The 12,778-nt window shown below is 38.5% G+C and overlaps 1 protein-coding gene across 1 annotated transcript; it reads left to right on the top strand.

Annotated features, from left to right (window-relative positions):
• Positions 1–1,471: 1,471 nt before the first annotated feature.
• sdf4 (stromal cell derived factor 4) lies at positions 1,472–10,576 on the top strand. Its single transcript, XM_077543871.1, has 7 exons — positions 1,472–1,777; positions 3,668–3,987; positions 4,433–4,569; positions 4,696–4,809; positions 8,190–8,348; positions 9,539–9,714; positions 9,801–10,576. The coding sequence occupies exons 2-7, from the start codon at positions 3,674–3,676 to the stop codon at positions 9,975–9,977; spliced, it is 1,077 nt and encodes a 358-aa protein (XP_077399997.1). The 5' UTR covers positions 1,472–1,777; positions 3,668–3,673; the 3' UTR covers positions 9,978–10,576.
• Positions 10,577–12,778: the final 2,202 nt, after the last annotated feature.

Below are 12,778 nucleotides of genomic sequence, written 5' to 3'. Positions count from 1 at the left end.
CAAGAGGTTCTTTGGCAACAACTTGTTTATGCATGAGAAGTATGTTCAGACGTGTGGATCTCCAAAAATCCTATGCTCAGATCCAAGTTGCCTTGAGCAGATTCATCTAATCTTATCTTTAATAAATCTGCTGGAGAGATGTAGTGTAATTTGGCAATTTAAAAAGTAATTCTTACCTGGTTGGTCGGAGGGGGCTGTTAATAACTGTAATCAGTGCAAATTTGTGTATAAGAAAATTACTCTTATCTGCGTAAACTGTCAAAATACCTCTCGATTCAGATTTTAGTTGCATTCTTCAACCTTATATATTTTAGCCTTGTGCCACCCAGCGGTAGCAGCGTGAAGTACACCTATGAAATCCCCACCCTTCTCCACCTTTCTCCCCGACTCGTCTTCGTGGTGTCGCCATAGAGATATATCTATGCCGTAAGGAACATGATAACTTACATCGACGGCGCCGCCATATTCTATGTGGCAAAGTAGGGCGATAGATTGTACACTCCCGTATGCGCCACATTCCAATAATGAAACCAGCAGCCTCCAAAGAACCTTCTTATTTCACAAATTGCCCCAAAGAGTAACTACTTTTTGGATATAACTTGTGTTAATAATGTAGGTTTTCCAAAAATAAAACGCTGAAAAGGCAAGGGAAGACCAGCTGTCAAAAGGGGCAGTGACATTACTGATAGTCAGTGTGGCAGGGATTGCCTTTACTAGTAGGCTACAGTTAAGTTTATTTAAAGCCCTGAATAAATAAATAGATAAATAAATTAATTAACTAACTAACTAACTAACTAACTGTTCATCGAAATTTGTTAATGTGCTCTTTATTCCGAAATGATTCACACTTGACAAACGTTGAGAAGTCTGCTTATATTAGACACAGATTCAATAATAGCACTATTATATTATTATCATCATCACAGAAACGGTGTAACATAGCTGGAAACTCAAGAAATCACGAGGAAAAATACCTCCACCGTATTCAATGCTATGGGGGGATCACATTAGAGAAAGTGTGTCCAGAATGAAGGGGATGTCAAAAGCGCATGATAGGTTTTTGGTGAAAATAGAGCTAGCCACTTTTCAAGTGGCAAACATTTTCATGCACTGTCTACAGCATCCACTGTTTCCCAAGAATGGATCAACACAATACATACATTAATCAATGTTTATTTGTTAAAAAAATTAATATTTTGTTTAATAATATTCTGTTGAGTGCGCGCCAAAGATTTATAAGCAAAGCAAATCCACTTGCAGCCTTACTTTTCGACAGGAGAGGGCAGTAAGACTGAGCTTCATGAACTGAACAGATTTTTAAAGCGATTCGTTTTTGGGGATAACATTTACGATAGCGACAGTTACATTTTGTCTCAGAAATAATTGTTGTTGATACTTAACAATTTATTTTTGTGTAAGGAAGGATTACCCGATAACAGAAAATTGCTTAATGTGAAAGTCCGACTTCCTGTTGACGTCACCTCCTTTGAAGCTCGCGTCATAACTTGACAACAACCACCGTAGTGCCAGATATTGTGACGTATTTCCTACTGAAGAGTGTATTAAAAACTTCGCTGCCGATTTTTTGGTGGGGTCACTTTTGTTGTCAAACGGTGAGCGGTCCCACATTGTACAGCAAAGCGTGGAAGCCACGTCTACAGGAAGCGACGGTCAGCTTGGGGAGTAGAGGCGTAGACCTGCTTTAGCATTAGCAACTTGGCACCAGCTCGCCTCCTACCTGCCCTACCCCACAACGTCAAATAACGGTTCTTCACAGGTGAGTAATGGCCAAGTACGAGATTTTAACAAGGTCGTTAGTGTTCAATGTTAGCCTGGCTGGGCGTTAAGTATACACGGGGGCGCCTTTGATGTTGTCAGTCGTGTTTTGACAGCTTAACTTCCATTGCGCAGTCGCATTCTAGCTTTTGTCAGGTATACTTGCAAAATTTCAACTCAATTGCACAGGGGCCCAAAACTCAAAAGTAGACGTTAGGTCTAACGGGATAAACATTTCAGAACAAACTGAAACTAAAGGCAATGACTAGTTTTGCCGTGACCGGCAACGCTCCTACTAGCTGTATTTTGCCGTCAACGGCTTAAAGTCAGACAGTGGCTATTTGCTGTGACCCGCAATGCCCCTGCTAACTCTATTTTGCCGAGTGGGATTCGAACACGTGGCCTGCACTTACGGGTTGAACACATTCACACTGCAAAAAGGACTGGAAGAAAAAAATATAGTAAAAGAAGAAAATTATTACTTCAAATAAGCTAAGTTATCTGCCAACAGAACATTTTTTTTAACTAAGTTTACCTGTAAGATGTTGAAAAATAAGAAAATAATACTAGGCCCATATCAACCACTGCGGTCTTGAAAATAGTATTTTCAGACTAAAAACAAGTAAAGTATTTTTTCAAGCTGTATTAAATAGAACTATTTTCTTAAAATACATGAGTATTTTTTTTTTACACTTGGATAACTTGGATAACTGAGTGTCAAGCAGGGAGGTAACAGGTATATTTTCTTTGTCATGCTCCAGCCAGGAATTTAACCCACAACCTTTAAGTCTGAGGGTAGGCACTCCCAACACTAGACCACTGAGCTGGTACTGAAATGAGGAAAAATGAGCTTAGTAAATATAACGAAATGAACCATATTGCACTCGTCTGTTTTCATACTTCACCCATTTATCTTATTGCTAGATTATGCACAATCTTAAAATAAGAAAACTTATGAAACTCCAGTTCAGGGTCTTTAATGTTGGTTAGTTGTCATCTTAAAATGCTTGTTTTAATCCTCACAGTACTTAAAACTGGCTGTTAACACTCAATGCCAAAACTGCTTGATCAAATAAGATAGTTAAGTAATAAGTATCTTAAAATAAGTGCAATGATCTTGCCTTACAATTTCATTTTAAGTACAAAAAACTTGTCAAATAAGCAAATTTAGGTTACATTTAAGAAATTATATCTTACTTAAGATTTTAGTTTGTGCAGTGCACTATTATTCCACACACTAGTGTCAGTCCAGTTCACATTGGGTTACTTGGACTAACTAAATTCATGTCATAATAAATAAAAATATAAATATGTTTATAATTGTGTAAAATATATTTTGCCATTCACAGTCTGTGTTTCTGTTGTCGAGTGACGTCCGATTGGATCAGTGATGTCTTCTTCTCCTTAGTTTTGCAACTCTGATCTCAAAGTTCAATGAGGTGTTCCTGTGCACACTTGCTGGTTTGAAGTTGGAAAAGTTAGACGTCCCACATTTCCACTTGTCCTCGGATGCAGCATAAGAACGCCATTTTTACTTGTGATGTTAGCTACGAATCGTCAATACAACAAAAACAAAGGAATTAAACTTGCAGTTCCAATACTTTTGAAGGAGACTGTATCGCATGTTTATTGCCCTCTTTCTGTCTAGGCCAATTCCACACTTTTTTCTTTTTTCTTTTAATCCAATGGTTGCAGTTATAGTCTGGATGTACTCAAATACAAATTCTAAAATGCTAATTTATAAATTTCTCAGTGAGCCAAAAGTTCATTTATGGACATCCCTAATCTAATGTCTTAAAATCCAGAAATCGACAAAGTTGTAGAGCAACATGCATGTCTTGTTAGTGACTGAAGTCTTGACTTGTATCGCGATGTGCTTACCTGTCCATAGGAAATCATGGCAGTTGAGAGAAGACTTGGCTGGCAAAACCTCCTGGCCGTGTCGCTCTTCTTGTTGATGTTACTGCTGTCCACGCATGTGAGGGCTCGGCCGGCGGTCAACATGTCCGCCCCCAAAGACAAGAGCTTGGCCAACAAGGACGACAATGAGATTCTTCCGCCGGACCACTTGAACGGCATGAAGATGGAGCTGGATGGCCACCTCAACAAGGACTTCCACCAGGAGGTCTTCTTGGGCAAAGACTTGGAGGAGTTCGACGAGGACTCTGAGCCGAGACGGAACAGGAAGAAACTTATTGACATTTTCTCCAAGTAGGACCTAATGTTTTGACAAACATAATTAATTAATCCTTGAAGGAGGAAAAACATTTTTTTTACATTAAAAAAATATTCGATAATTCAGGGTAAACAACCAAAGAGCTTGTGATATGTCTACACAATTGTGGATTTCAAATAGTCTGTGCAATTTAAAATGGGTTAAAAATGTTCCCCATTGTTAGCCGTCTGCGTGCTAAGGAGCTAGTTGAGACTGAAAGCCAGTGTGCCCTCTACCAAACTCTGCACTCCACTATTCATTTATTACTTTAAAGATGGAGTAGACGCATTATCAACAACAAATACGAATGCTACAATTTTATTCCCATCACGGAAACGGAAAAAAGAATCCACGTGGAAAATGAGAGTGCAAATTGTCCTTTATAATTTGCATTTGCTCCTTGTTTTCTTTCTAATTTGCCTTTAACCCTAACATTCCCAGAGTGGATTTCAACAAGGATCACAGTGTGAGCGCCAAGGAGATGCAGCGCTGGATTATGGAGAAGACGGAGGAACATTTCCAAGAGGCCATGCTTGAGAACAAGAACAGCTTCCATTTAGTCGACCCGGATGGCGACGGTAAGCATTTACAAACAAGCAGGATTTGAGTTTGACTCACCACTCTGATTACATTATGTTTGACAGATTGTTTAGCCCAGTTCAAGTCATTTTAAGACTGATGTCCTGTTTTTAAAAAATGTGCAGGCCATGTGACGTGGGACGAATACAGAATCCGGTTTCTTGCCGGCAAAGGTTTTAATGAAAAAGAAACTGCAGAGAAAATCAAGAATAATGAAGACCTGAAACTGGACGAGGAAAGTAAGTGAAGAACTAGATGAAATATATTTCCTGCATTTGTGTTCTTTGCTGGTGGTAGTGACTGAAGAGAAAGGAAAAAAAAACACATTGTCGGAGTAACTCAACCCAACTTTATTTATAGAGCAATTTCAAAACCACCAGAGCTGAATATAAGGCACTGTACAGAAAGTAAAAAATCAGACCAACAAAAACAGTGACAGTTAAAACAATACATTAATAACAGACAGATAATAAAGGTGTACATTCACGAGAATACAATTGTCATTTTTATTCTTTTAAATGTTGAATCTATCTAAATATTTTTTTAAAAATTGTACAAAACTTAAAACGGTAATATAATGAAATCATCAAAATCAAGTTCAACAGTTCGACAAGTTCAACAGATTTTTTGCAAATGTGGGACCAAATCTAGCACCAAAAAATCCTGATACAGCAAACAATACAAACACCAACATCATTGAAAGACATTTAAGTTCAATGTGTCTCAGTCCTGTCAAAGAAAAAGAAGTAATTCATGTTGTTAATAATTGTAAAGATAAAACATCTAATGATTGTGATCAACTTGATATGAAAACCGTGAAAAAGTTAGTTATGGGAATTTCTAAACCGCTTACGTACATCGCCAACTTATCATTTCAAACAAGGCAAATGAAAACTGCAAAAATTATTTCAATCTACAAAACCGAGGACATACAAGTTCAGAAATTACAGGCCGGTCGACCTACTACCACAATTCTCCAAAATTCTTGAAAAACATTTCGATAACAGGTTAGATAAATTCATAGAAAAACATAAAACACTTTGATAGTCAGTATGGATTTAGAACAAAACGGTCAACTGCACGATCTTTAACAGAACTTACTGAAGAAATTACTGATTTTACAATAGGACTGTTTGTGGATCTACAAAAAGCATTTGATACTATAAACCATGATATATTGATTAGTAAATTGGAGCGTTATAGTATTAGGGATACAGCCTTGAATTGGATCAGAAGTTATTTACAAGAAAGACAACAGTTTGTGGAGTTGGGGGAATTTAAATCAAAATGTTTGGACATGATATATGGTGTCCCCCAGGAGTCAGTGTTGGGGGCCAAAACAGTTTATATTGTATATTAATGATTTGTGCAACGTGTCTCATTTATTGAAGTTTGTGTTGTTTGCAGATGACACAACTATTTTAGTTAGTTTAGTTTTGGATACAATTACCTCCAAATTTAAGAAAGTAAAAACATGGCTTGATAAAAACAAATTATCAATAAATTTAAACAAGATGAAATTAGTTGAGTTTAGTAATGTTAAAATAGGGAACTGCGCAAGTCTGCGAATTAAATGTGTAGATATAAAAAGAATAAATTAGATTAAATTCCTGGGGGTAATTGTTGATAATAAAATCTGCTGGAAAGCACACATTAAATATATTGGATCCAAACTTTTTAAAAGCATCTCCATTTTGACAAAAGTCAAACATTTTCTCAACCAGAAATCATTACACATTCTGTACTGCTCTCTAGTATTACCATATTTAAATTATCGTTCAGAGGTTTGGGGAAACGCTCACAAAACATCATTACAACCTCTGTTTCTGTTGCAAAAAAAAGAGCTATAAGAGCAGTCCATAATGTAGGATATCTCCACCACACCAATACACTGTTTATACAATCTAAAACTGTCAAATTATTTGATCTTGTGGAATTCATCCATCCATCCATTTTCTTAAGCGCTTGTTCTCACAAGGGTCGCGGGGGTGCTGGAGCCTATCCCAGCTGACTTTGGGCAGTAGGCGGGGTACACCCTGAACTGGTTGCCAGCTAATCACAGTTGTGGAATTTAATACTGTACAATTGGTGTATAAAGCTAGACATAATTTACTGCCGGGTAATACTGAAAATATGATTTCAGAGAGACAGGGAGGTTATGGTTTTGAGGGGAATTCATAAGTATTCAAGAACAACATTGAAGAGTTTCTGTACATCTGTATGTGGAGTGAAAATTTGGAACAGGCTCAGTACTGATTTACAACAATGTCCAAGCATAGACCAGTTCAAAAGGAAATAGAAAATCAACATTTTTGAAAAGTATAGGGAAAAAGAAGTGCTTTTCAATGAAAAGGAACATTGGTTGATGTTATTGTTAATATAAGTGTTGTTGCTATTGATGAGGAAAAAATGTATATGTAAAAGTATGTCAATATATGCATAAGGCACACTGTTCAATGTGTTCACTATTAATAATAACTATAATAACCTTTGTTATTAATAATCAGATATATTAATTGTATACTAGCAGCTTTTTTTTTGTTTACTATACATACCTACTATTTATTGTGTAACAGATGTTAAAAGGGGTAGGACCTGATAAATTTACGCTTCTTCCTACTCCTTTTCGAACATGCATGTGTAGCTCATGATTGCGTGAAACTTTCTTATGCTGCTTTCGTTGCTTGAATGTTGTTTGTCGTTTTGTATATTTTGTCTTTACACATGTACTTTTATAATCAGTTTTTTTTTCCTTTATATACATGTTCGAAGAAAAAAAAATCCAGATTAACTCATTGACTCCCAGCCATTTTCACTGAAGCAACCCCCTTCACTCCCGGCTGTTTTACTGGATTTTGACTGATTTTGCAAGGCCCACAGAATATTGTGTTCTTTTGCTATAAAAAACATGGAACCTACCAAAAGAAAGATTAGAGTCTCTTCTTTCATCAAGAAAAAAAGTCTAACTGTTTCCGTTTTGCAGCAATTACAATTCTAAATAGATTTGTGAATAATGATGAAACTTAGCTATATTCTGATGCTGAGTAAATTAGCTTTTTTTTTTCAACATGGCCCTGGTTGATCTCTTTTGCTCTGCTGCCACCAGCTGGCCGTTTGTGTAATAACTACCATTTCTTCAACCGTTCTTTGCAGTTAAGAGGCTGCATCAAAGCCTTCTGTATGCTCTACCATAAAAAAACCCAAATAACTTATAAATACATCCTTTGGACACTTAAAACATTTAAAAGAGAACGGATTTATACGTTTTTGGAAGCAAATGAATTTGAGTTAATGATAATAAAAAAAAATATGACAAGAACAATTTATGACTAGAACTTGTAGAGTGAAGCTCCAATACAGTATTATCTTGATGAACTAGAGATTACGTGCTCAATTAGTTTGACTGTCAAATTATTTTGAAAAGAAAAAGACAGAAAATAACACTGTGTATTGTACCAAATAGTATTTACATAATAAAAGAGAATGTCAAGAAATGAACTAGTTTTATAACGTGTAATTACGACACGTATTGGTTTGAATGTGGGTAACTTTTTTCTTCTTTTTTTTTTAAACCCCAAAACGCTGAAGGTGAACTTTTTGTTGCTTTTTTCTGGTGCAGCTCAGGAGGTTCTGGAGAGCCTGAAGGACCGCTGGTTTCAAGCTGACAACCCTCCTGCCGACCAGCTGCTCAATGAGCAGGAGTTCCTGGCCTTCCTGCACCCGGAGCACAGCAGAGGCATGCTCAAGTACATGGTCAAGGAGATCATGCGAGATTTAGGTACCGGCCCACTTCTGCTCCGCTCTCTTGCCCAGTATTGGCCACATTGTAATTATTGACATTACACAGCGGTGATAATCTGTTAGTGGCATAGACATGACAAATGAGTCCAAATGTGAATGCATCCACCACACATTGTACACCCAAGTAGGGCTGGGCAAATATCGATATAACAATTATATTTATATATTTTTAAATGGGATATGGAATTAGACTATTTAGTCTATATCGATAGAGTTCAAATTTGTGCTGTGATCTTTGCTCTCCTGAGAGTGTCACTGTCCCGTGTGGACGCCGCCCCTTCTCTTTCGTGCACAGGAGGGGGAGGGGGGGGACACTTGGCACTTTTGAAGCACTCTCCTCTCCTCCAAAGCGCGGCGGAAGAAATCACAATATGTAGGTAGGGAGCGAGCAGGCCCAGCGAGCAACAGCACGTGAGCTAGCATGAATGGCTAGCAAGCAACTAGCAAGAACTCACTACACTCGCTACACTGAGAGGAGTGCGATAGACAAGTTCTAGCGAGGGGTGGAAGCAGTACAAATACTTTTCACCGTCTAAACAGTGCCACAAACTGAAGTATAATGCGTGTGAACCTGCACGCTGCAGGAGCCCCAGTCGTAAAACCGTCCACAAGTTAGGGTTGGTCATATTTTGTTCTTTTGTAATGATCCTTACGTTTGCATCTGTGGATTTGTCAAAAAGGGGAAGAAATTCTGTCATTTTATTTCAGTAATCCATTTATATTGCACTTTTCTCATGAATAGATCTCAGAAAAAGATTGGCTGATTATAGTTTATAGGCTATTTTTATTTCATTTTTTTCACTGTGCACCTTGCAGAGCTTTAGTTAAATGATTATGCAGCATTTATATTTTATCATTTGAACAACTGGGCATTTTTCATGAACCAGGTGAAGAAACCTGTTTATTATTTATTTATTTCTATTTAGCCACTATTCACTCAAATATCCGGTTTCAATAAAACTGCTTGTGACATGTCATATTTGGCTTTGACTGAAAAATTTCTTGCAGGGGAAAAAACCCCACATATATTGCCAGGATATGTATCGTATATTGATATTAAGCCAAAATATATCGAGATAGGAGTTTTGGTCCATATCGCCAAACCTGACACCCAAGCCTTTGCGGTTTGGAATTTAAATGCAAACCGTACGATTTGTGCCTGTGCAGACCAGGACGGCGACCAGAAGCTGACCCTGCCGGAGTTCATCTCACTCCCCGTGGGCACCGTGGTGAACCAGCAGGGCCAGGAAATGGACGACAGTTGGGTCAGCGAGCGCAAAAAAGAGTTTGAGAGTGTCATGGACGCAGACCACGACGGCATCGTCACCATGGAAGAACTGGAGGTGCCCAACCACGCACATTTCAGTATCCTAAAACGATTCAGTACCTTCAATTGGCCTAAATATGCATTTGTTGTTTTGTGCGACAGGAGTACATGGACCCCATGAACGAGCACAACGCTCTGAACGAAGCTAAGCAGATGATCGCGGTAGCCGACGAGAACCAGAACCACAATCTGGAGCTGGACGAGATTCTCAAGTACAGCGAGTACTTCACCGGCAGCAAGCTCATGGACTACGCCAGGAACGTCCACGAAGAGTTTTGACGCGGCCGCATGGTGACATATGACAGCCGTTACCGGAGCCCATTTTTCGTGTGGGCTCATTGAGGCGCGGACTATGTGCAAAGCGGCCGTCCCTCTTGAGTGTGTCGCGCTACGTTCACAGTTGATTAGTGTGCTTAGCCCATTTGCAAATATGTGTATATGAGATATATACCTGGATGAGACTGAAAGCAGCTTGTGAGTGTGTACAGTGTAAATATTTAATATCACTCGCATGCAGCAGATCAACTTGGCTAATTTAACTGGGTTCCTTTAATAGTTTATCTCACAAAAAAAAAAAAAAAAGTAATGTAGCAGATTAATATATGAGAAAAGCTCAGGTGTCGTAACAAAAAGTTCTTGATTGACTGATAACAGTACTCTAGCCCACGTTTATATGGGCAGCACTCACACGCATTATGGGCTCATTTTGTCAATTATATATATATAAGTGTGCAAAAAAAGTGGCCCATTAGTCTATTGTTTTATTCACTACCGTGTTGGAATGCTGCTCAGTGACGTGTAAGAAAGAGGAACAATGACTGCTTTATGCAACCTGTTGCAAATGCACTACGAAATAAATATTTCATACCAAATTAAAATCTTTGGGTGGTGTCAAATTTCTCCCTTTTAGACGCAACACATGTATGCCTATGAGAGCGACATAAGAATCCTGTCATGAACCATGCCAGGAACTAGATTATCCGGATACCACACAGGATCTACCATAAATTGGATCGAACGTTTCAGAATAAAAACCCTTTGAAATCTGCTGCTACTGTGGTCGCAGAGTGACATTGCATTAATGGTGAACCCTGTGTTATCACTCAAATTCCAATTCGGGTGGCTTGTGAGCATAACATTTTAAAAGACATTCTGAAATGCTTCATCTGATCATAAGCCATGGTTCACGTTAGAACTTAGAATACAGGTTACAATTACTACTTCCGTCTCTCACCTATATAACCAGAGGGAACGACCATATTGTACCTTCAAATCTGAATATGCTGTATTATGAAACAAACATTTCTGAAGCATGCCTGTCAAAATGTTTTCCAGACGAGCCTGAACTGGGATACATGATAAATACTCATCTGTACATTGAGTCCTTGGTTTACGATATGGTTCTATTCCTTTGGCAGCGACTTAAATAACAACGTTAGCCTGACTCAGATAATTCATCTGAACAGGCAGAAGAAACAAAAACAAAATGAGTCACATTTTTACATCAGCCTCATATGTTGCTATTAAATTCATATAAATTAATTAGGAGCCCTCCACTTGTTTTCGCTAGCCCTCAGTGTCACAAGTTTTAACAGCTGTGACCCCTGACCTAAGAAGACTTAATTAAGTCTCTTGATAGTTTTCATCTTTGAATTGTTTTTATTACCAAAAGTATGGCTTCATTTGATATTAAAATGTATTCAGTGTCCCTCAAAACACATACTTGCATTCCAGATTCAAGATTGTAATTGCCATGTTGGTGCAAACAATATGTTGTGATTAGTGAGTATTTTGAAGCGTTAGCATTCATTAAAAAAAAAAAGATTAAGCAACAAACAAAAAGTCCTATGTGAATTCACAAGGTGACGACTTTTGCCATCAAGATCTACTATGTGACCGTAGTCTTTGATACAAAGTTCGATGACATCATATAATGCCTTTGGTCATAGAGCAAACAAGACGCTCAGTGGGTGATTACTCCGAAATCGACAATCAGGCTATATATAGACAAGTCGCGTATACGGATTTCCCCATCTAGAATCAATCTGCGATGACGGATTCCCCAGCACCTACACTGAGTGTCTACGGCACGTCCCCACTGCAGGAGAAACTGGCAAGAAACATTGTCAGCACGCTGATAATGACGCTCGTCCAGCGCTTCCCAAAGAAAGTCAGGAAGTCGATTGAACAATACGACCTACAGCTGATAATTGGATGGATCTACCGTAAAGTTCTGAAGGAGGTCAACCTGGAGCCCCTGGCTTCTATGAACATGGTTGCCTACAATAAATTCATCAAGACCGTGATTGAGGACCTCTTCCAGCGGTATCATTCACAGGAGAAGTTGCTGGAAGCTCTAATCTCAGACGAGCCATTGTTTGATGACGTTGTGTCCAATCACTTGAGCAAAAATCTCAAAAACCTCGACCGCGCCTCAGAGATGAGCGCAATGAAAAAGTTCTTAATAGCCATGGGCAGAGCTTTACTCAGGCCGACCAATCCGCCACTCGGACTGCAAACGGTCTCATAACTCTTTCAGCTTTGATGCTTCCGCAGCCTTCTGTGGTCATGTTTGGCATGCACGACACTGCAGCCTGTCATTTGTCATTTGACCAACCAAATGTATTTGATGAGGACTATAAAATTCTTAACACGGCACCAGTAAATAAAGTCATCTAAAATTTTGTGACAAAGTGGATGAATGATTTTTTTTCACAGCACATAAATATTTGTTGGGACACATTCCATTGTTTGATACAATATTCAATCAAGAAAATTGTAATCAAACAAATTCAAACACAATCTGCTTCTTCTTCTGGTCGCTGAATCGGTGGAGACTGATGTCTGTGGATCTCACTCTGCTTCATCTATCCTTTATTCCTTTCCCCAGTCTTTTGCACATGCGAGTCACATCACGGGTGCGTTGCGTTCTCATTAAATTTGCATTTGTTTTTGTAATCCGAACAGTCCATAAAAAGATCGGATTTGACAAAAAATCCGAATTGGGCATCACGCCCTGCAGTCTGAAAGTAGCCTTAGATGGCTTCCTAGAATAATCAGAGTCTTCCTTGTGCAGAACC

This window comes from Vanacampus margaritifer, chromosome 1 (genome assembly GCF_051991255.1).
Source record: "Vanacampus margaritifer isolate UIUO_Vmar chromosome 1, RoL_Vmar_1.0, whole genome shotgun sequence".
Taxonomy (NCBI): Eukaryota; Metazoa; Chordata; class Actinopteri; order Syngnathiformes; family Syngnathidae; genus Vanacampus; species Vanacampus margaritifer.
The sequence above is the reverse complement of the archived record's forward strand: the minus strand, read 5'-3'. Positions and strand labels throughout refer to the sequence as shown.

What these genes read in the sequence shown, in the direction of transcription:
- sdf4 (XM_077543871.1), top strand. Translation starts at nt 3,674, where the DNA reads ATGGCAGTTGAGAGAAGACTTGGCTGGCAAAACCTCCTGGCCGTGTCG. An exon ending in AGTCGACCCGGATGGCGACG is followed by an intron (nt 4,570 to 4,695) that starts GTAAGCATTTAC and finishes AAAAATGTGCAG; the next exon opens with GCCATGTGACGTGGGACGAA. An exon ending in TCACCATGGAAGAACTGGAG is followed by an intron (nt 9,715 to 9,800) that starts GTGCCCAACCAC and finishes TTTGTGCGACAG; the next exon opens with GAGTACATGGACCCCATGAA.